The 21789-nt window shown below is 36.7% G+C and overlaps 1 protein-coding gene across 1 annotated transcript in view; it reads right to left on the bottom strand.

The window, feature by feature from the left end:
- Nucleotides 1-21789, bottom strand: part of NEK10 (NIMA related kinase 10) — a 271236-nt gene that overhangs the window by 70003 nt on the left and 179444 nt on the right. The window contains exon 26 of the mRNA XM_049766054.1: nucleotides 11704-11917. Within this exon, the coding sequence (XP_049622011.1) occupies nucleotides 11704-11917 (214 nt within the window). The remainder of the gene's footprint in view (nucleotides 1-11703; nucleotides 11918-21789) is intronic.

The raw sequence follows: 21789 nt of genomic DNA, 5'->3' as shown, positions 1-21789 counted from the left end.
GTTTCAGTCATAAAAAGAACACCTCCCTTCACCAGTGCAACATTCCCATAACCAATATCCCAAATCTCCCTCCTCCCCAACCCTGCCTGTATTCGAAACAGGCTTTCTACATGCCTCACCCACTGACATTGTTATGGTAGTACTCAACGTAGTTATTTCTCTAACTGTACTCATAACTCTTTGTGTTGCTTCATATCTTGAGCCGGTCCTTCCGGCCCTCATCTCTGGGAATTATTTCAATGTCTTATTTTTCTTAAAACCATAGATGAATGATTCTACTCTGTGTATCTCTCTCTCCCTCTGACTAATTTCACTCGGCATAATAGATTCCATGTACATCCAGTATAGGAAAAAATCATGACTTCATCTCTCCTGATGGCTGCATAATACACTATGGAATATTATGCAGCATGAGGGAATTTTCTAAGGTGATGGCCTGAATGTTCTTTTGGTGTGAATTACACATATGTCAAATTTATTAAGCAAATAATTTAAAAAGACAACATTTGACTGTGTATAAATTACATCTCAGGGGAGGGTTATAGGGAAGATGCAAACTCTGAATTTATCTTTTTCTACTCAGCATGGCTTTATTTTCTAAAAATTACAAGTATAGAAAATTTACAAAACAAGTCGGTTTCTCTTGATTCTTCTTTCAATGCATCATTACTTGTTGCATTTTCACAGCCTTGGGGGAAACTCAGTCAACAATTAACCAGAAGATGAAAGCAAAGATGTTCACAAAAATATTGTCTTTTTAAAACACATAATTTTCTGCATGGTTTAATTTAATCTCTTAGTGAGGACTGCAGACACATGCCTTTTCTGGTGTGCTCAGCAATTGTAAATGACATATGGCAGAATAAATGTAAAGCAATTCAGTTAAATAAATAGTACATTTTTAAGTTCTGCACTAAGAAAATGAGAAGTGACTGCTTTCCTATCTGCTCCATTTTACATGAGCAAATGTTCAAATGTTTACTTTTAAAGAGATTTGAGAAGTTAAGAAAAATACCATTAGAAAACTGCATTAGAAAACTATAATGAGAATGACACAATAATTAAATTATGAAGGGCTTGTTAATTTAGAAAATAATTTTTACTTATGTAGCCCGAGAGAGTGCACTTGCCTTTTATATGTCTGATCTGGGTTCAATATATAGTACCCCAGTTGGTAGACTCCCAAACCCATACCAGGAATAATTCTTAAGCACAGAACCAGGAGTAAGCCCTGCACACTGCTCGGTGTGATCACAAATATAATAATATTAATAACAATAACATTAATTTATAAGCACTTTAACAATTATCTTGTATCCCAAAGTACATAAAATTTAATATAAATCTTCCATATTTTAATAGCTTGATGCCACATTATTATATTTTTCTTTAATTCACGAGAAGTTTAGGATAAATTTCAAAGGACTCATATTAACATTTGCTATAATTTAAGCAAATCATAATTTATCAAAATCAGGTGAGCTTTTCTCAAACACAGTTTGGCTAGAAATGCAGAAGATGGATAGAGGATATACATGATCATTATAATGCAGGTGGAATGAATCCCATCATTTGAAGGTCTTTAGAGCTAAATTGAGACTTCCTCAAAATAAGAAATAACTCATGCGCACAGCAATTTTACAATATATAAATGGTTACTTACATACAGCATTTTAATACCAGACCTACCACTATAGAGCCTATTTCCCTTCATTTCTTCAGACTCTCCTTCACCCCCAACCAGCCCACCCCATCTCATTTCCATTCAGTTCTGTAGACCAGATCGTAGGTTCTGCTGTTCTGAAATATTTGCACTTCCTTACTATGGCAACTATAATTCCTACTGGTATTATTTAACAAACTTTGGGTACAACTGCCCTGTATGTGTCATAATATTGTCACCTTAGCTGCTGTCCCTCACATACTAGAAACATTCAACAACTATGTGATAAACAGAAGTCACACACACACACACACACACACACACACACACACACACACAAACATTTTCTAATGGCCCCTAGTGGACAGTACAGAGATGATGCACTGACTGAATCTGATGGGGAGCACTGAGCTCTTTGAAAAGCAGTATTGAAATGTACATCATAATGTAGTCTGTCATTCTTAATATTTTATGCACTTTTCTTCATAGAACCTTTCTATGGTAAAGTCCAGGCCTTAGGTCTGGGGCTTATAAAGCAAAGGGAAAATTCAAATGAAGAACTTCTGGGTGAACTCGAAATTGAGAATTACTTGGAAGCTCCAAGGAAAAGCCTGCTAGGACAGGGTGCAAGCACATTGCTTTTCTTCCTTACACCCACCTCAGGAATGAAACAGAACTGTTGTAGAAACACACAGAAGGTTTGAAGAGGAAAATCCAAGTGCCAATTGAAGAGATTGAGAGCTTCAGAGAAGTTTTCTAATTATGATGACACTAGAGGGTATGATGTTTATTTGGGCATCTAAGTTTAGACCATGTAGTAGTAGACTATTATCTGCCTTCTTCATAGGAGTATCCCTAGCACCTAGAATCATACCAGGTATCTAATAGGTATTTGATAAAAACGTGTTGGGTGAAAAGTTGAGTGGCTTGCATCTGGAGTACAAAAGGGATAAAGGGTAAACAAAAATACCCCCTTGCCAACCTCTCCTTGGTAAACATGGTTTTTATAGGCCAACTCTCAGGTTCTGTTGCCATTGGCCATTTTATTACTCCTTTACTATGTTTCTTTGTATTGTGTTGAAACTGCTTTTGTATAATTAAACCTTCATGAATTACAGAGACTCAAAATAAAAAAAATTATAGAATTCAATGCTAAAAAGAAAAAAGAACAAATACCACTGTTGTGTATGTAAATATTTTTGGGATTATTATGTTACTGACCCTACCCTAAACAAATGGGGGGGGGGAATTGTTGTGTATGTAAATATTTTAGGGGATTATTATGTTACTGACCCTACCCTGATCAGTGATTGTGCCCTACCCTAGGGTGGTACCTGATTCTGCTTCCACCATTGGGTGGTATATGATCCCACCATTGGGTGGTACCTGATTCTGGGGGATAAAAACAAGGGTCTGTGGAAGGCGAGAGGCTTTTGGCTGGAATTTATGCTGAGTCTTTGGATTTCAGTCTTGTCCACTGAATAAAGCTAATATTTCCACAAGCCTGACTGTCTGCGAGCTCTTTACCCGCCATTTCACCTCAGAACCATCGGCTGGACAGGGTGGCAGGCGCGTGCTCTGAGCTGGAGGGGGAAGACCTCATCCTCCATCCCTCCATCAGTCAACCCATCAAGGGCTGACTTGCAACATACCACCAGTGTTGTCATGAAGTGGGGGAAAAACTCTCAGCCACTGTTGATGGGAATGTTGGCTGGCTAACCTCTTTGGGAAAAAAAATAAGCCTGTCTCAAAAAAAAAACCTAATAATTAAACTTCCATATGACTCATAACTTCCACTTCTTGGGATCTACTCCAAGATCCCAAAAATTCTACTTAGAAAAGATATTTGCATGCCTACGTTCACTGCAGCACTATTTATAATAGTCAAAATCTGGAAACATTCCAAGTGTCCAAGAAACAAAAATAAAGCTATGATATAAACAAACTATGATACAAAAATACAGTGGAATTCTACTAGGCTATAAGAAAATACAAAATCTGTGGCTGAAGAAATAGTACAGTGATACAGTGCTCTTGCCTTGCACATGATCAACTTTGGTTCAATTCTTGGTACCTCATCTGGTCCCTCCAAGCAAAGAGCCTGAAGTTTGAGCTGTCATCTATGACCAGCCCACCAAAAATGTACGAAAAGACAAATTCATGTAAGTTGCTGCTACATGTATGTAACTGAATGGCATAATACTGAGTAAAGTCACCTTTAGAAAAAAAGATACAAAATGTTCTATCTCATACATAGGGTATAAATAAGCAAGGGAAGTGAATAACAAATAGCCAAATGTAGCAGAATTTGAGAACTGCTCTACCGAACTGAGCTTACTACAATGGTGATGGCCAAGGAGGTTGTTGGGGTAAGAGGTTGAGGGTGGGTAAGAATAAACAGACTCCAAACAATAGTGAAGATAAATGGATATTAATGAGGGGTGTGGTTATTGGGATGTTGTGTGTATGAAAGCCTATAATTGGTAATATTGTCATTCATAGTAAAATAAAAGAAAAGGAAAAGAAAAAAATATGGAGAACAGATCTTAAAATTTTCGTTAAATCATTTAAATGATGTGAAATGATAAAATTTAACTAAGCTATCTATGGTGATCATGGCATGGCATATGCCACATAGAAAATTACTGTGTATGCATTTAAAATGAATAACACCATTTCAGTTATTCCATTACCTTGTGTAAGTCACTTAACTTTCCTTCCTGACTAAATTAAAGCAGGTTCTTTTCTCTACACTACTGACTTTCAGACCTAATTTTCATCCATAATTAACTTGTAAATAGATAGAAAATATCTTGTCCTAGCAAGTTTTCCTAGCTGAAACAACTATAAATAATTTTCTCAATCCAGGGAACAGAGTCTGACATTCAGAAGACATTCAACCAATCCTCCTTCTCTCATTAATACTTATAGACTGCAAATATTTCTATTTTTCTTTCTCTGAGTTATTCCTTGATAGGTTCATGTCTGCAAAAGAGTTGTCTAAATTAAAATATGTTTACAAAACTAGGGAGTTGAAAGAAATCATAGTTGGGTTTTAAAAATGTTCAATGAAGACAAAAGTTCCTGTCAAGTAATACTGGAATAGATATAGTAAATCCTTGCAAATCTTGCACTGAGAAACTGCATTTCTCATGACTGAATGTTCACAACTGTACTCCATCTATATTATGATAAATATGTTTTATTCCCCCTGGCAATATTAGATCACAGCAGGATTCACAAGAGACCAATCATTTGAATGCAATTGAAGTCTTCCATTGATTCTCCATCTTTTTCCTATTTTAAAACCTGAGCTGTATATTTGCTGGTAAAGATCTATGGAGCATAATCTTAAAATGTCCATACCCAAATTTTCTGTCTGAGATATACTAACAAAATGGTATTTTGCATTGTATTCATTGCCAAAACATTGATCATGCTTTGGTCTTTAAGATGATACAATAACTTCTATATTCTAACATTCTGTTTTATTAGAAAATTAAACTAAACATTACATCTTTTTTCTCCAAGTTGTTCTTACTATTCTTGTCTCTGTTCTCTCTTCATAAAATCTTATTTTGAATTATAAAATTAGAAAGCCTAGTATATTTCATACTTCACTTTCATACATGGTAAAATAGGATATTAGCATAACTTTATTAGTGATTAATTCTATGCTCAATTGAAGCATTATATATATATATATATATTTATACTTACCTTAACTGACATATTTTAAAATATTCCCGAATTAAATATAAGCCAAATGTAAAAAGTATTACATCTTTTTATATGACTAGGGTCCTTTAATGTTTCTTTTCAATTAACTTACTGAGTTGCAAGATTTTTAAAATTCACAGTAGATTTCCTTATCAATTTTATAATTTATAATATTCTGATAAATCTACTAACTCCTCCTTGTTATTTATCATTGGGTCATGTAATTGTATTGTTGATATTTCTGTTCATTAGAAACAACTCCTATACTTAAAAAGAAACGATCAGAATATCATAAGTGTTTAATAGGGAAAATTTTACACTTATAATTTTCTGCTAACATTTGTATTTAAAATAATAATTATATCCCCATAACAATGATGCTAATTAGTTGCTTACTCTATTTTATAAAGTGGAATCATATTTCCTTCTGCTCTTTTTGTTTTGTTTTGGGGCCACATATGGCAGTGCTCAGGGGTTACTATTGGCTCTGTACCCAGAGATTACTTCTAATTACTGCTGGCAGATTTAGTGGAACACACGAGATACTGAACATCAACCCCTGGTGAGTTGAGTGTAAGGCAAACACCCTCCCCACTGTGCAATTGCTCTGGCCTGTTCTTTTTTGGTTTAACTTAGATTATTTTTATTTTATATATTTTTGTTTTGCAGGTTAAAGTTGTATTTTTTTATCATAATGGCTTACATATCTTTCACAGTAGTATTTTAGGTACATATTAACATTGAATCAGAGGAATACCTATCACCAAATTTGTCCTCCTCCCATCCCAGTTCCCTTTCTGCAACCCATATACTCCACCATCACCCTCTGGGCTGCTAGAGTAGGTGGTCCCCATTTTTGTTTGGCTTACAAGTGATCATATATCTGTTTGGTCCTGGTACCCTCCCTTGTTTCCCCCTCTATTTAAAAGGCGGAGCTAGATAAATCGAGTTATGTGGTTTTGTTTGAAGGAAAGAAAAGCAATAGAATGGGGTACAAAATAAGAAAAAATAAATAAATAAATAAGAAGTCAAATATGCTGAAAATGGGCGGAGTCCTTCTAGAGGCTTTCAACCTCAGTTTGAAAGAGGACATAAAAAATGTAATTGAAACACCACAACAATACAGAAAGAAATATCAAATTAAATATCCAGTGAGCACTACAGCAATAAAGACAAGCACCACACAATAGTCTCGGTTCTGAAATCAAATCATGCTGGAGTGCAAAAAGAAAGAGAAAGATAAGATAAAATAAAATAAAATTGAATAAAATAAAATAAAATAAAATTGGAGACATCAACTTCAATATCTACACCAAAATAAAGACGTCAAAAAAAATCGATCAATCAATCAATAAATATGTGGGAAAATGATGATTTTGTGCTTTTTTTTTCTTTTTCCCCCTGCATAGATACATTAACTATTGGGGATATTACAGAGGTAATTTTCTTGGCCTAGGATATACAGGGTTTCTCTACCCCTGAAGTATACTGTCATGGGATTAACTATAGACTCCTTGCATGTTCATTTACTGTCCCCTCGGTGCTTTTGTGGTGTATGGAAGACTTCTGCTTAGTTTTATTTAAAGAAATTTACTAGAGAAAGTGAGAGGAGAGAAAAAGAAAGATAATGCACAAGGAAGAATTGAGTTTCTCCAGAGGAGAGATAAACCTCCTTCTCAATTTTTTATGAAAGCCATAGTCTCTTCCTTTTGTTAATATTTGATCAGTGTTGGATAAAAAATTAGTAGTACACCTGAAATAGTGTAAGAAGAGAAATTATCTTATGATTCTTTAAAATGGTAACATGAACTGTGCTTTGAAGGAAAGCGTTTCGGTGATCCATGGAATAGATGATGTAGTTTTATGAGTACTTGGGGGTTGGCTGGTAACAGGAGCTCAATATTATTTATTAAATGAATGAAAAACATATAGAGGTTTAGAATTAACTAGCCAGTTATTACTACGTTAATAAGTTGCATAAATAACTTTTCTTCTAATGTAAGTCTGTTTATTTTACATAGTTGAGATTATTTTAAAATGTTATGCCAAATTTTAATTTTAAAAGTATATTCAGTGCTTATTAAAACAGTATATTAAACACATTGTTCTGTTTAATCCAAGTACCCAATGTTCTAAGTAATATTTTCCCCTAAATAAATGGGTGCAAATCTTCTAGAAATTCAAATATCCCTCTTGACTCTAAATCCCATTTTTTGCTTCACTTGCTCATGGCCTGATAGTAAATTTCTAAAGTTTCTCTACAAATATACATATTTAAAACATTGTTTACTAAAATTACATGTAGTTTTGAATTTACTTCCAAGTTAACCAAGAATGTCAGAGAAGGGGAATGTAGGAGGGTCATAGAAAAGACAAAATATTGGTCTCAAGTAACAATTTGCTAAAGCTGAGGCATAAATACAGACTCTACTTCTGCAAATGTCAGATATTTTCCATAAAGACAGAGAAGTTTTAAAAAATGCAGAAAATTAAAATAAAAATGCAAAAATTTTATGGTTTCTTGCTAAAGAGGATTTCTGCTGTTTGATTTATGAACTACCTCCATCCACCCCATACATCAGAATGAATCTAACCTAAAATAACTTTATTTTTATGGATTTTGGGTCACACCCAGCAGCGCTCAGGGGTTACTCCTGGCTCTACACTCAGAAATCGCTCCTGGCAGGCTCAGGGGACCATATGAGATGCTGGGATTCGAACCACCGTCCTTCTGCATGTAAGGCAAATGCCCTACCTCCATGCTATCTCTTCAGCCCCTAAGACTAAAATAACTTTTATATCCAATTGAAAATTGGGTAACTAGCCTTTCAGGTGAAGGATTAAATAAAGATATTAAAAATAGCTAAATATTCTACATTTTATCATTTAAAACATGATACTCTGAATGCAGTTTGACCTTTATAGAAACAAGTACTTCTTGTCACCTTTTAAGAAGTAGTAGTATTTCAAGAGAATAAGGAAATAGGTATGGGATGTATGCTGGTAACTATGGTGGAGGGAGGTCAACACTAATGGTGGGAATGGCCCTAATTCACTGCCATGATATGCCTGAAATACAACTGTAAAAAGACTTGTAATTCACAGTGGTCTCACTAAAATTTAAAAATTTTAAAAAAGAGGACAAGTAGTAAAATAGCAAGGAAAGTGAGTATTAATGCTCAGTATATAAGAATTATAAACACATATATGTACATGTGTGTTTTCTGAAAGAGCCATAACTCCAAGTATGTGTTCCTAATTACAAACTGAAGCTTATAATAATCACCAAGAATTGTTCTGTGAAATTACAGCTGGGCTCAGCATGGAATGGAATGAACAATAAAATATTTTCCTCTCCAAAACACTAAATTGAATCCACGTAGTCTAAATTTCATGTATATCAAGAAAATTATACCAGGAAGTGAAACTTTCCTTCTAAAAAGGAATTCTCTGAAAATTTTGTTATTAAGAATCAGAACTTCCTATTCTTAAAAAAACAAAACAAAACTTTTTTTTTATCTTTTTAAAATTAATGTTTATTGGGTTGATGCTAAGAAGTAGAATCACTGGGTCATGGGGGAGTTCTGTTATTTTTTGAGGAATCTCCATACAGTTTTCCATAGAAGCTGAACCAGATGATGTTTCTACCAACAGTGAATGAGGGTTCCTTTTTAACTGCAACCCTGCTAGCGTGGGTTGTTTCTAGTTATCCTGAGAGATGCTGTCCTCTCTAGTATAAGATGACATCTCATTTTTATTCATTTTATTAAGAGACAATAAAAAAAATTTTATAGGCCCAGTGACCTTCCTTATGACTTCTTCAAAAAAGCATCTGTTCATCTCTCTGGTTTTTTACATGAGATTATTGTTCTTGTTGAACTTGTTGTCCTTGTGTAAAGTACTTTTGTGAGTACGTTACACATCTTGGCTATTTAGCTCACTACCTGATGCATTGTGTGCAAATATTTTCTCCCATGCAATAGGGCGTCTTTTTATTTTCGTCTGAGTTTCTTTAGCCAAACAAACACTCTTTTGGTGGAGGAAACCTCACAAGCAGTGCTCAAGAGGCCAGGGCTCCACCAGCAATTCTCTATCAACTGACCCAGAAATTTAATGCAAGGGCATGAAGAAACAATGCTGTTTGGGCTCTTTAGTGCCCGACTACCTGGGTGACCTCCACAGTGCTGTTATCCTTCAGGGATACAGTTGGTGGTGCTAAGATGATCATATGATGCTGGGAATTGAACTCTACTATCATGTAGCTCATGCCGTGCAAAACCATTTTGATTTTATAAAGTCCTATTTGCTTATTTTTGTTTTTATTCTCTTTATCAGAGGAATCAAATCAATGAAGAATCTCTAAGATATCTATAAGGTCTATATTCTAGAAAATGTGTCTTTTTTATTTCACGCATTTTATGTATTCTGTTTAATCATGAAGCTTTTAATCCACTTTAAATTGACTTTTATGAATAATTGAGATGTACTTCTTTTTATTTTTTGCATATGACTATGGATAGTTTTTTTTTTTTTTTTTTTTTTTTTTTTTGGTTTTTGGGCCACACCCGTTTGACGCTCAGGGGTTACTCCTGGCTATGTGCTCAGAAATCGCCCCTGGCTTGGGGGGACCATATGGGACGCCGGGGGATCGAACCGCAGTCCTTCCTTGGCTAGCGCTTGCAAGGCAGACACCTTACCTCCAGCGCCACCTACCCGGCCCCGGATAGTTTTTTTTTAAACACCTTGATTATATACATGATTGTGTTTGGGTTTCAGTCATGTAAAGAACACCACCCATCACCAGTGCAACATTCCCATCACCAATGTCCCAAGTCTCCCTCCTCCCCACCCGACCCCCGCCAAAACTTTTTTTTGTTTGTTTTTGGGCCACACCCAGCGGTGCTCAGGGGTTACTCCTGGCTCTGCCCTCAGAAATCACTACTGGCAGGTTTACTGGAACTATATGCGATGCCAGAGATCAAACCTGGGTTAGCAATCTGCAAGGCAAACACCCTACCCACTGTGCTATCACTCTGGCCCCTAACAGGCTTTTTACTTAGCATTTCAATGTATTTTATAGCATATTGTCTGAGCCACCACACTGCTTGACCAAAAATGGCTTTATGGGTTGGAGAGACATATCAATGAGCTAAACTCATGCCTTGCATATAGAGATCGAAGGTTTATTCCTCTGTACTATATGGTTCACTCATCAACAGAAGGAGTAGGAGTAGCCCATATGCACAGAGTCCAAGTAACTTCTGAGCAATGCCAAGTTGGACTGAAAAGGAAGAATCGAACTTCTAATACCATTACCCTGCAGCAGAACTCTACTAAAAGAGAAAGGCACCTTATAAGGTAAATGTTGTCCACACATGGTAAACAAAGGATAAAACAGACCACACACAGGTCATGAAACAGCAGAGTCCAGAGAAAGGAAAATTAGAAACTGTGAAAAAAACAACAACGAAAAAAAAAAACAAAAAAAATTAAAAAAAAGAAAAAAGAAAAAACAAACAAATAAAAAAAACATTAAAAAAATTAAAAACCGCTTGTAAGATTGGAAATTTAGTTTTGGTATCCCCTTTTATATACTAAAATATAGTTTTGGTATTCCATTTTTAAATTATATTTAGAAACATGGGGACCGGAGAGATAGCATGGAGGCAAGGCATTTGCCTTGCATGCAGAAGGATGGTGGTTTGAATTCCGGCATCCCATATGGTCCCCCAAGCCTGCCAGGTGCGATTTCTGAGCGTAGAGCCAGGAGTAACCCCTGAGCGCTGCCGGGTGTGACCCAAAAACCAAAAAATTAAAAAACAAAAAAAACAAATTATATTTAGAAACAAACTTATATATCAGATAAATTTAAAGTCTATTGGCAAGTATAATAAAAGCATGATTTTCAACATGGCAACATTATAACTACCAGTCTTGAAAACAATTACACAGGCTCATAAAAACCCTGTGAGGAAATAATATTTTCTTTTCTGAACTAACACACCTTTTCTACCCAGTGTCCAGTATTCAAGAAGAGATTAAATTTAAACATTCACTTCTAACCAGCATACAGGTTTATAGACTTGCTGAGATCATTTTGACACATTTGGTTTTAGTAATCGGCAATAATTATGGGTTAATGATTAAAAACAGGTTATATTGATATTAACATTTAAAAAATTAAAATATGGTTATAAATATGTAACCACATAATCTATAAATATTTCAAGTAGCAGGTACTATTTTCTTAAGTTCAGAGAAGCAAGAACTGCCACACAATCTATGGAATGCATCAGGAAGAAACCAGAAGATGTACTTACATGAGAGAGCAGCGCTAGCTCATGGTGGCATGTGACGGCATTGCGGTTGGCTTCCATGAAATACCTCTGTGTACGCCTTCGCTCCCTTTCCAGCTTTTTCTCCAAGGTCAACTGGGATGTAGATAAGCTGTCTAAATACTTCATCATTACATCCGATATCATCGAGCTGACTTCTACTATGTCTGGCCGAGCTTCTGCATCAGGAGTAAGGCACCTAGGAGAAGACAAGCAAATTCAAAAATGGCAGGCTAAGGTTGGGACCAGGACATGGATCCAACAAAGCAAGATTATGCACACTCCACAGTGTGATCACCAGGCAACCAAGAAAGCCTGGGTTAAGGCGGATACCAGCACAACGATTTCAAACTTCTTCAAAGGCATTGGGAAAGGTGGGGTCAGGAAGAGGAAGTCAGTACCAAACTGAGCATGAGGGCTAGCAGGCAACAGCAGTTAAGAGCCAGAGTCCATTACTCAGGCACAGGACAGTCTTCCCCTGAATATGCCTATTTTATAAAGTCATTCCCAGCTCATTCATCATACAAACAGATGCAGCCCAATAATCTAAACTCTGATGTTCACCTCTGGAACATAGGAAGGCTGGCTCCAGGGAGGGGGCATAAGCTACTTTCCAATGACTTTTTTCCAAAAATTGAGAAACAGTATCAACCTGTTAGTGGAAGCCTTTGGATTGGTCCTCATATTGCCTTCTAATGAGATGTCTCTCAAATGGTTCCTTTGGTTTTCGTGTTTAAAAGATGTTCCCCCATTACCTCCTCATCTGGATTTTTCCCCTCCCCTTGGGGTTGGGCTTTGTTTTTCACAATAAAGGCTAATCAGGCTGCCTGGAAGAGAGGCTGCCATCTTGGCTCGTGGTTCTTGTGATGGAGCTACTGGCTTGTGGTTGAACATCTTTCAATTAGTTTTCTTGTTTGCTATACCTTCCTAACTGTGTGTGGATTTTTTCCTGAGTTGGATTTGCTGCCAGATCTTGTCTTTTGTCCTATCTGGACAAGGGGCATGGGAATCCCTCTCTGGAACACCCAACCTACCATTCAACATCAACTCAATTGATTAGTATTTTCAAACTCGAAAAAAATAAGCACAGAAGCCAAAATATATAGCACAGCAGGCAACACTCTTGCCTTGCATGTGAGTAATCCAGGTTCAATCCCCAGCAACCCATTTGGTCACCTGAACTAGCCAGGTGTGATCATTTTGTGCAGAATCAGAGTAAGTCCTGAGCACAGCCTGGGGAGGGAAGGAAGGAAGGATGAAAGGATGGAAGGAAGGGAGGACCGAAGAAAGTAAGGGGAAGGAAAGAATTTAAGTAAAGTTTGTTTCTCGGCCGGGGAGGTGGCACAGGTCGTAGGGTATTTGTCTTCCATGTGCTAACCTAGGATGACTTCCGGCGTCCTATATGGTCCCCGAAGCCAGGGGCGATATCTGAGCTCATAGCCAGGAGTAAACCCAGAGCATCACCGGGTGTGGCCCCAAAACAAAAAAGCAAGAAAAAATTTTTTATTGTTTCTCATTTATTATAATTTATTTATTTTGTCTTTGGGTAACAGCCAACTAGCCTCAAGGCTTGCTCTTCGTTCTGTGCCAGGGATCACTCCTGGCAGGGATTGAGAATTCCCTTTTACTATATGAAAATGTTGATTAAACTTTGATCAGCCAGATTCAAGGCAAGTGCCCTACCCTAAATATTGTTACAGGTATACTGTATATTGCTCTAATCCCATTTTGTCCCTTAAAGAAATTCAAATCTGTATACTATATACTGCTTTCATCCATTTTGTCTTTTAAAGATATTCAAATGCTACTGCTTCTCAATAAAATTTAGTTCATTTAGATTCTAGTATAAAATGTTTATTATTTAGCAACCATATTATAATGGGCAAAAATAAAGAATTATTGCATATGATTATTTTTCAAAACAAGTCATAATAAACACAAGTTAATTTGCTTGTCGATTATTATTTTAAGTGGATTTATTAGCTGAGGAAATTAGACAAGAGTTAAATCTTTATCCTATTGTGCTTTATCTTGATGATTTCTTGAGCTCTGCAACAGTAATCTTGCCATATGGTTATGACAGGAACATAGACATCTGCTTAATTCATATTTAACAAAGCATGTTAATACATTTATTATCTATACAGTAAAGCAAGAGACTGTTAAAGCATGGCCAGCAACATAATTTGAGGACTACCAGTGTAAAATAAAAATAAGGCCCCAATTTACTGACACTTAAGCTTTCCCTTCCCATGGTCAAGTATATTAAGTATACTTAATTATACAAGTAGCTACTGGGGCACCCGATTGGTTTGAGACAAATTGAAATTGAGTGAGAGGCTTCCACAGAGTTTCCCACTGAGTCACATGAAGGTGCCTGCACTGTCTGCCTAAACAGGAGAGCTTCTTTTGCCTTGCTCCAGGACAATTCAGGACTAAAGTCCCAACGTGACCTTCTCTTGACCTGTATTCCCACTTCCCTAGAGAAGAGTGATGATGGCATGCTTACATCTCCTGCTTACATCTACAATTACTCCAGCAGATAGAAAGGAGAATGGCAATGATGGGACAGGAGACAGACATGGACATTGGGCAGAATCTCCCAGGAGCCACAATCCTATCGTAAGAGGTCAGGAAACTGGAGCTTTCAAACCCTCACCTCTTATCATGCACCTAATGCTAGCAGACTTAATATCTAAAACACAAATTCAAAGATAAAATTATAAGGATTCCATGTCCTTGAGTGCACAGCCTTAAACCTTGAACACAAAAGTGTTCTGCTTGCGGAGTATGTATGAGTTGCTTTGCACTGAAAGTAGGTGTGGAGCAAGGATTTACTTGTAATCAAGTTTCTGATTTTTGCTCCAAATTATAAAAGAAGCTCGGTTATTGAATTTTACTTTCTAATTAAATTAGGTTATTTAATTATTTTTACTTAATCAGAAAAAATAAAGGTGATTATAAAATGGCTAGTTGCACTACAGTATTATTGCTTATTTTATCACATCAGGGCCAGAGAGATGATACAGTGGGTAAGGTGTTTGCCTTGCACATAACCAATCTGTGTTTTATTCCCAGCAATCCTAAAATGGTTCTGGTCCTTTGAGCCCCACTAGGAGTCCTGAGTGCAGAGCCAGGAGTAACCCCTGAGCATCAGGGTTTTGTTCCAAAACAAACAAACCAAATCAAAACAAATCACATCATTTTAGTCTTTAATTAGTGCAGATCATCTAGATTATTATTCAATAGGTATATAGATTGATGCAGATAAAATTAACAATTGAATGATCAGTTTAGCCTTTTAATGAAAAAGGAAATTTAAGCTAATTTGTAATACTTGTTATTATGGTAATGCTAACAAGAATGGTCTCCATTTGGACAATACTCATCTCTTTCTCTCCTATTATCATCCCCCTTCCTGTGTTTGCTTTTTATGGAAAAGAAACCAAAAAAGAGACATTGGGTCATAATATTTATATAATGTTGCTCATCCTTTAGTTAAGCCCACCCATACAAATATGAATATCCTAATATCTATTTCATTCAGCCAGCTTCACAATTATAGACAATAATCTCTATAATTTTGTCAGTAAATCTCTGTAAAATGAAAATCTATTGTAAAGGCTTAATAAATTGGAAACAGAAACACACACATTCTTTCTCCTACATCCCTCACACATTTAACCACCAAGTCCCATAGCTTCTGCCTCTAACTGTCTAGTGAATCCCGAAATATATACTGAATACCCTCCAGATTTTACAGTTATGTAACCTTCTCTGTTCCAAATTGCAAACTAATGCTAGATAAGAATTATGAAACTTGATTATATCACCCTTCAATCAGCATTCCTCAGTGGTCTCTCATGAGGAACAGGACATAGATAAAATTCCCAGCATGTCATATGAACTTCCTCTTGAACCTGTCTTTTCCTTTAAACAAACAACAACATAAATATCCCTACCTATTTCTTTTTTTCCAAAAAAGTCCATGGCTCTCCTCTGCCCCCACTCTTTTCTCCTTTTATTCCCACTACTTTAATCTGATTGGTTTTTTTTTTCAGCTTATTTGTTTACAACTAGGAATATATACCCTTTTCTAGATCTCATTGCTTATCTACTTGCTTTTCCTGTTAGAAAATTTATTGGAGAAACTATTTTTAGACAGATTTATCATCCTCCATTTACATGGTTTTATTGCAATCCCAATAAAGGCTACTATAATAATTATGTTAATAATTATCTAATTCGGCACTAAAATGGGAAGTCCTTAAAAGAAGGAACAGGATCAGGTTTCACCATGATCTCCTCAGTAAGTAAAATAAAATGTGAGTCATGGTAGGTATTAAGGGAGGAAGGGAGGGAAGGAAGGAAGGAGAGAAAGGAAGGGAAGAAAGGAGGGAAAGAAAGGGAAGGAGGGAGGGAGGGAGGGAGGGAGGGAGGGAGGGAGGGAGGGAGGGAGGGAGGGAGGAAGGGAGGAAGGGAGGGAGGAAGGAAGGAAGGAAGGAAGGAAGGAAGGAAGGAAGGAAGGAAGGAAGGAAGGAAGGAAGGAAGGAAGGAAGGAAGGAAGGAAGGAAGGAAGGAAGGAAGGAAGGAAGGAAGGAAGGAAGGAAGGAAGGGAAAGGAAGGAAATTTGTTTTAGAATGGTGAAGGAAGGTAGTAGGGAGGAAGAAAGGAGAAAGGATAAAGAAGACAGGCTAGGGGCCAGAGAGATAGCATGGAGGTAGTGTTTGCCTTGCATGCAGAAGGACAGTGGTTCGAATCCCAGCATTCCCCTGTGACTGCCAGGAGCAATTTCTGAGCGTAGAGCCAAGAGTAGCCCCTGAGCATTGCTGGGTGTGACCCAAAAACCAAAAAGAAAAAGAAGACAAAAATTACAATCCATGATCCAGTATATTTAGTCACAGACTTTTAGACTCCCAGAAGATAAATTTTAGCCTCATTATTCAAAAACAAACAGTGCTTAAGATTTTCATGAAAAATTCTTCAGAGATACCAAATCAAAAATCATAATACATTTTCGGTATTAAAGGACAGTCTTCAACATGTACTATGTTTCAGTGATTCTCTAGTCAACTCATCATAATACAGTGTTCCAGGATTTAAAAAAAAGAGGGTTCTTCCTATCCTGTCTTAATACCCACTTTGCTCTGAGAGACCCATAGCAAAAATGAAAAGTAGAAGATGTACAACTAACTTAATCTCGTATTTATTACAATAACAAACAAAAAAGCAACAACAAACCCACACTTATCATCAGAGTAAGCAGACGCATTAGTTTAGTTTGCCCTCATGAACACCTCTTAAACAAAGCACCAGACAGCTTATGCAATCAAGAACAAAGAGGAAAAAATAAGTCACTGGAATAGTTTATGCATAAAAGGAAATGTTCTTCCTTTTCAAAAATAAACAAACTACTTTCAACAGTGTGTTGTGCAGAAAGGTAAAAATTGCTATGCTAGTACTGGGCAGAACCACAAAACCAATTTATTTTCTGTTTCAAACTCCTCAGGTTTGCTAAATTATTCTCTCCATGTATAAAAGCCAGCTAGAAAAGAAAAATTTCAGTGTAAAGTGTTCTCATATTACATATAAATAGGCAGGCTAAAAGAAGGTGCTCTTAGAAATAAAACATGTGAGTGATGTACCTGACATGCTACATGAAGATGAAAAGACAGTAAAACAAAACGAGAGAGAGAGAGAGAGAGAGAGAGAATATGTATGTGGTTTAGAACAATACCTCGTTTCAAATAAAGGTGAAAGGAAACCTTCACACTAGCAAATGGCTTCATATTTCAGAGGCTCTACCAGTGATTAACTATGAACAGAATTTGCTAAGTCATAAATGAATATTGAGAATACTTTTATGTGTCTCTTGCATCATTTTCCTGAAGAAACTAAGAAAGGGAAAATTAGTTTATTCTCAAATTCTATGAAAGCTTTACTTTTGCATACCCAAATTCCAAGTTTAATAATAATAATAATAATAATAATAATAATAATAATAATAATATATTTAATTGCAGGAAATGTGTGGCAAATTTGGATTTGTGTCAAATTTTCTAAAGATAAAATTTTGTGATGTGAACTCAATTAGTCTTAAATAACTTTAAATGAAAACATCTGTGACAGAAAGCATGCTGCCATCTTCCTTTCTAGTTACAAAATTAAATTGTCAGTTCTTTTGTAGACTATAACAACTTAGGATTTTGATTTCAAGAGGCCTTGAGGCACTGAACCTAAGGAGTTCCTGAGTTCTTTTTTCAGTCTTGGACACATTGTGGTGATGATGGCACCTCATGATCCTGGTTCAATTAGCATCTCTATGTGTTGTGATTCTGTGTGCTTCTACAGGGAGGGAGGAATCATGGCTTCCCTGATACTTCTATGGGTTTGGTTCCATTTCCTGAAGCAAAAGAGAATATGCCCTATTAGTTCATATTTCAATATCATCTTACTCTTCAAGCTAACTAATTTTTAATCTTTTTAGGATTGTACTCTCTCTCCAAATCATGGGGCTCAGCTTCCAAACCATCGTGGATCAATAATCTCACTCCTCTTCTTTGACACCACTGCTCCAGTCACAGCCACCATCTCTTCTTTCTGGCTGTAGGTGCCTCTTTTACTATTGGACCATTCTTATGTCTTTCCCCAGAGAACAGATAGCCTGGACTTTGATGGAAAAAAATTCACCAGGTCCTAGTGTGCTAAAACCCAATCTTCTCCTCACTACTGGAGTCAAGGTATTGAAAACCCTCCACCTTGAGTATATCTAAGTAAAGAATTTCATGAGTCCCTGGCTCCTATTGGTCTTCGTAGGCCCAAAAATATTCTGGCTGCTCACTCCCTTCTTTAATACACTGCATTTCTAAATTCTTATAGTTTTCCAGAGTAATACTTTGGCAGCTAGATGGCTTGCCTATGGAATATTTCAGGTTGCACATCACATGACCTTTCAAACTTTTCTCAATTCTCCAGATGAAGACAAATACTTTCATCGCATATCTCCCATTGCAAAATCTCCTATTGCATATTTGCTATCCTTTACCACATTCATCATCATGTATTTTACATTTCTAATATTTTAATAATATTAATAATTAATAACAATGTCTGACCTTATTGAAGTCCTTCTATGGGCTGAAATCATCAGAAGTATAATTTCACTAAAGTTCTTTTTTTTTTTTCTTTATTTTTAATTATGAGAACAAAGGTACAAAGAAAGAGGACAAGGTAAAGTTACAGTGGAAGGACAATCACCCATAACATAATTCTCAGAAGTCCCCTTGCTGATATCTTAACTTTGAAAGAACATCAAGATAAATAAGACAGAATCCATGTACAATTATTTTGTCCCTCAAGTCCCCAGATTGTAACACATTATAATATTTCTTAACAGTACACAAAGCAATCTAAAGTCATAAAACTTACGTAACTCCTTAAACATTACAGGCATAGTATTTTCTTACATTTCCATATACATGCATATTAGCTTACGTTAACCTCAAATTTTAAGTGAGTTCTTTTTAAAGATTAGAGTCAAAGGAGCACAGTAAAAATGGTGTTAGAGTGGCAATTGTTGTTTGCATAGGCCCACCAAAATATGAGGGACATGGAAAGAAATAACCTTGGCCTAAGTACAAAGAGACCCGACCCCTGAAGTTTCCTGGCATAAGACCAAGTCTAGGCTTCAGGCAAGCTAGATCGTCCAATCCAAAACATTGTCTGTAGTGCCAACACAATTTTATTTTTCACACAGTCTCTGTTGTTGGTATCATGTTTCTGTATTAAAGATCCTGGAATCTGCATATCTTACATTGAAGTCAGGATGTGGAGCATCCTCTCCTTTCACCTCACAATCAAAGGGCAATGCAGGGAGACCTGTCCTGTAAGCAGGTCGTTGTCGTTGTTAAGTCTTCTCAGTGTTAAGGGAAGTCTCTTTTGAACAGGTCAAAGTCTGAGCAGTGTAGGTCTTCCGTGGTAGAGGATTGCTTCCAGGTGATATTATAGACCAGCCTGGATGTTTCGTGGATGGCTTCCCTGGTTCAGGGGAGAATGGATTATGCCCTTTCTTCTGAGGTCTGTGCCAGGTTGTTATGTCAATGTTCAGGGTGTAAGGTCCCTCTTCACTACAAGATTTGTGTGTTCCAATCTCTATTAAATAGGATCTTATTTGTATGTATAGTATTTTCCCATTTTAATGTGCCTATGCAAATAAGAAGCAATGCCACGTGGTGTTATTGGCGCATATGGGGGCCATAAGAACAATTCCAATGATTCCCATGACATGGTTCAATCATAAGCATTAAACTGGGGGACTCTTCCACCAAAATTCCTTGTTAAACAGCTCAAAAAGGGAAGATAAAAAGTGGTTAGAATCATCACTGTATAAGACAAAATTTAGTAAGAATTATAGCTGTCCAAAAAAAACCACAAAATATTCTAAAGAAATACGTGTCCATTTTATGTATCTTGAAACAATTTGGGGTTGTCACACACAATGCACATTTTTGGACTGTGATTAGGATTGTACACTACTGAAGTTAAAAAGAGTAATGTAGGTTAGTGATGTTTGAGAGGGGGTTAGAGAGTTAAGGAGTAAAAAAGAGCTTTGTATGGGTGTGGAAAAGGGCAGAATACAAAATAAGCATTCTGTATTGCAAAACATAACAAAAGAATAAGGAATATTCTAAATACATGAAGTACATGAAGTACGCGCGGGGGCATGAGTTTTTGGATGCCCAGGGAGGAATTTCTCCCCGCCTCCCCCCAGGGCCCTATTAACCAGGCGTGGCCTTGAAGACCCACCAGGTTTGGGGGGACCTTGGTCCCCTGGACTAGGTGGTCAGCCCATGGGGCCTGTGGCTAGCTGTCCTGCCCAGAGCCCCCAACATACCAGGCAAAGACCCAGAAATCCTGGCATGCAGAGTGTTCTGAGCCCAGCTGTGCCTCTGTAGCTTTTGGATGCCTAGGGAGGAATTTCTCCCCCCCCTCCCCCCAGGGCCCAATTAACCAGGCGTGGCCTTGAAGACCCACCAGGTTTGGGGGGACCTTGGTCCCCTGGACTAGGTGGTCAGCCCATGGGGCCTGTGGCTAGCTGTCCTGCCCAGAGCCCCCAACATACCAGGCAAAGACCCAGAAATCCTGGCATGCGGAGTGCTCTCTCACTAAAGTTCTATAAGATTTTATGAGCATGTACTATTGCTATGCACATATTACAGGTGAGAAAACTAGTTCAGGGTAAAAGGAAGAGCAGATTTGAATTTAGTTAATTCCAAAACCTATTAATATTCTTAAATTTATAGGCTAAGGTATTGATTACTCCACGTACCTCTTAGTCCCACAAGGCAAGGATTCCAACGATCAAGAGAACCTCTGACAAGTGAATTGTGATCTTGTTTGCTACAAAATCTGAGACTGTTTCTGTACTTTCCTCTGTAATATGTGGCCTAGTCTTACTCTTTGTGGCCCTCAAATATCAATGAAATTGCAATTCACTGTGTAAATATGGCAAGCTTACTTAACCTGTCTGGAGACATTTTAAATTTTAAAGGCACTTCCCAGAAAAAAAATATAAAAGAACAGGAACAAATTTTAGAGATAAGCAGTTGAAATACAGTTGAATTTGTCTAGATTAATTAGCAACAGGGAATGATCCAGTAAATGTAAAATTCAGGTGACTTATAAAGGTGGGAATGTTGCACTGGTGAAAGGGGGTGTTCTTTTTCATAACTGAAACAAACATGTTTGTTATCATGGTGCTTAAATAAAAATATTAATTTAAAAAAGAAAGTAAAATAAAACTAAAAAGAAAGTGGTTCAGTTTGTTTCCCCTAATATTAGCAATAATAATTTCAAATACATCAAAAATTTATCATTTGACAATTCCTGTTGCATTATTTGCACAGGCAATCAACAATCCCACCAGGTTAGTACTATTATAATCTCCATTTTACTGAGCAGGGAAGTAAAGATGCAGAAAGAATGGTCAATTTGTCTGTTCTGAGTTCATTATTTTGAGAATGTACAGTTGATCTTAACTATTTACTGTAAAGGGTAAAAATATCTATTCTA

Source organism: Suncus etruscus, chromosome 20 (assembly GCF_024139225.1).
Source record: "Suncus etruscus isolate mSunEtr1 chromosome 20, mSunEtr1.pri.cur, whole genome shotgun sequence".
Lineage (NCBI taxonomy): Eukaryota > Metazoa > Chordata > Mammalia > Eulipotyphla > Soricidae > Suncus > Suncus etruscus.
This window is presented reverse-complemented; position numbering and strand designations above follow the sequence as displayed.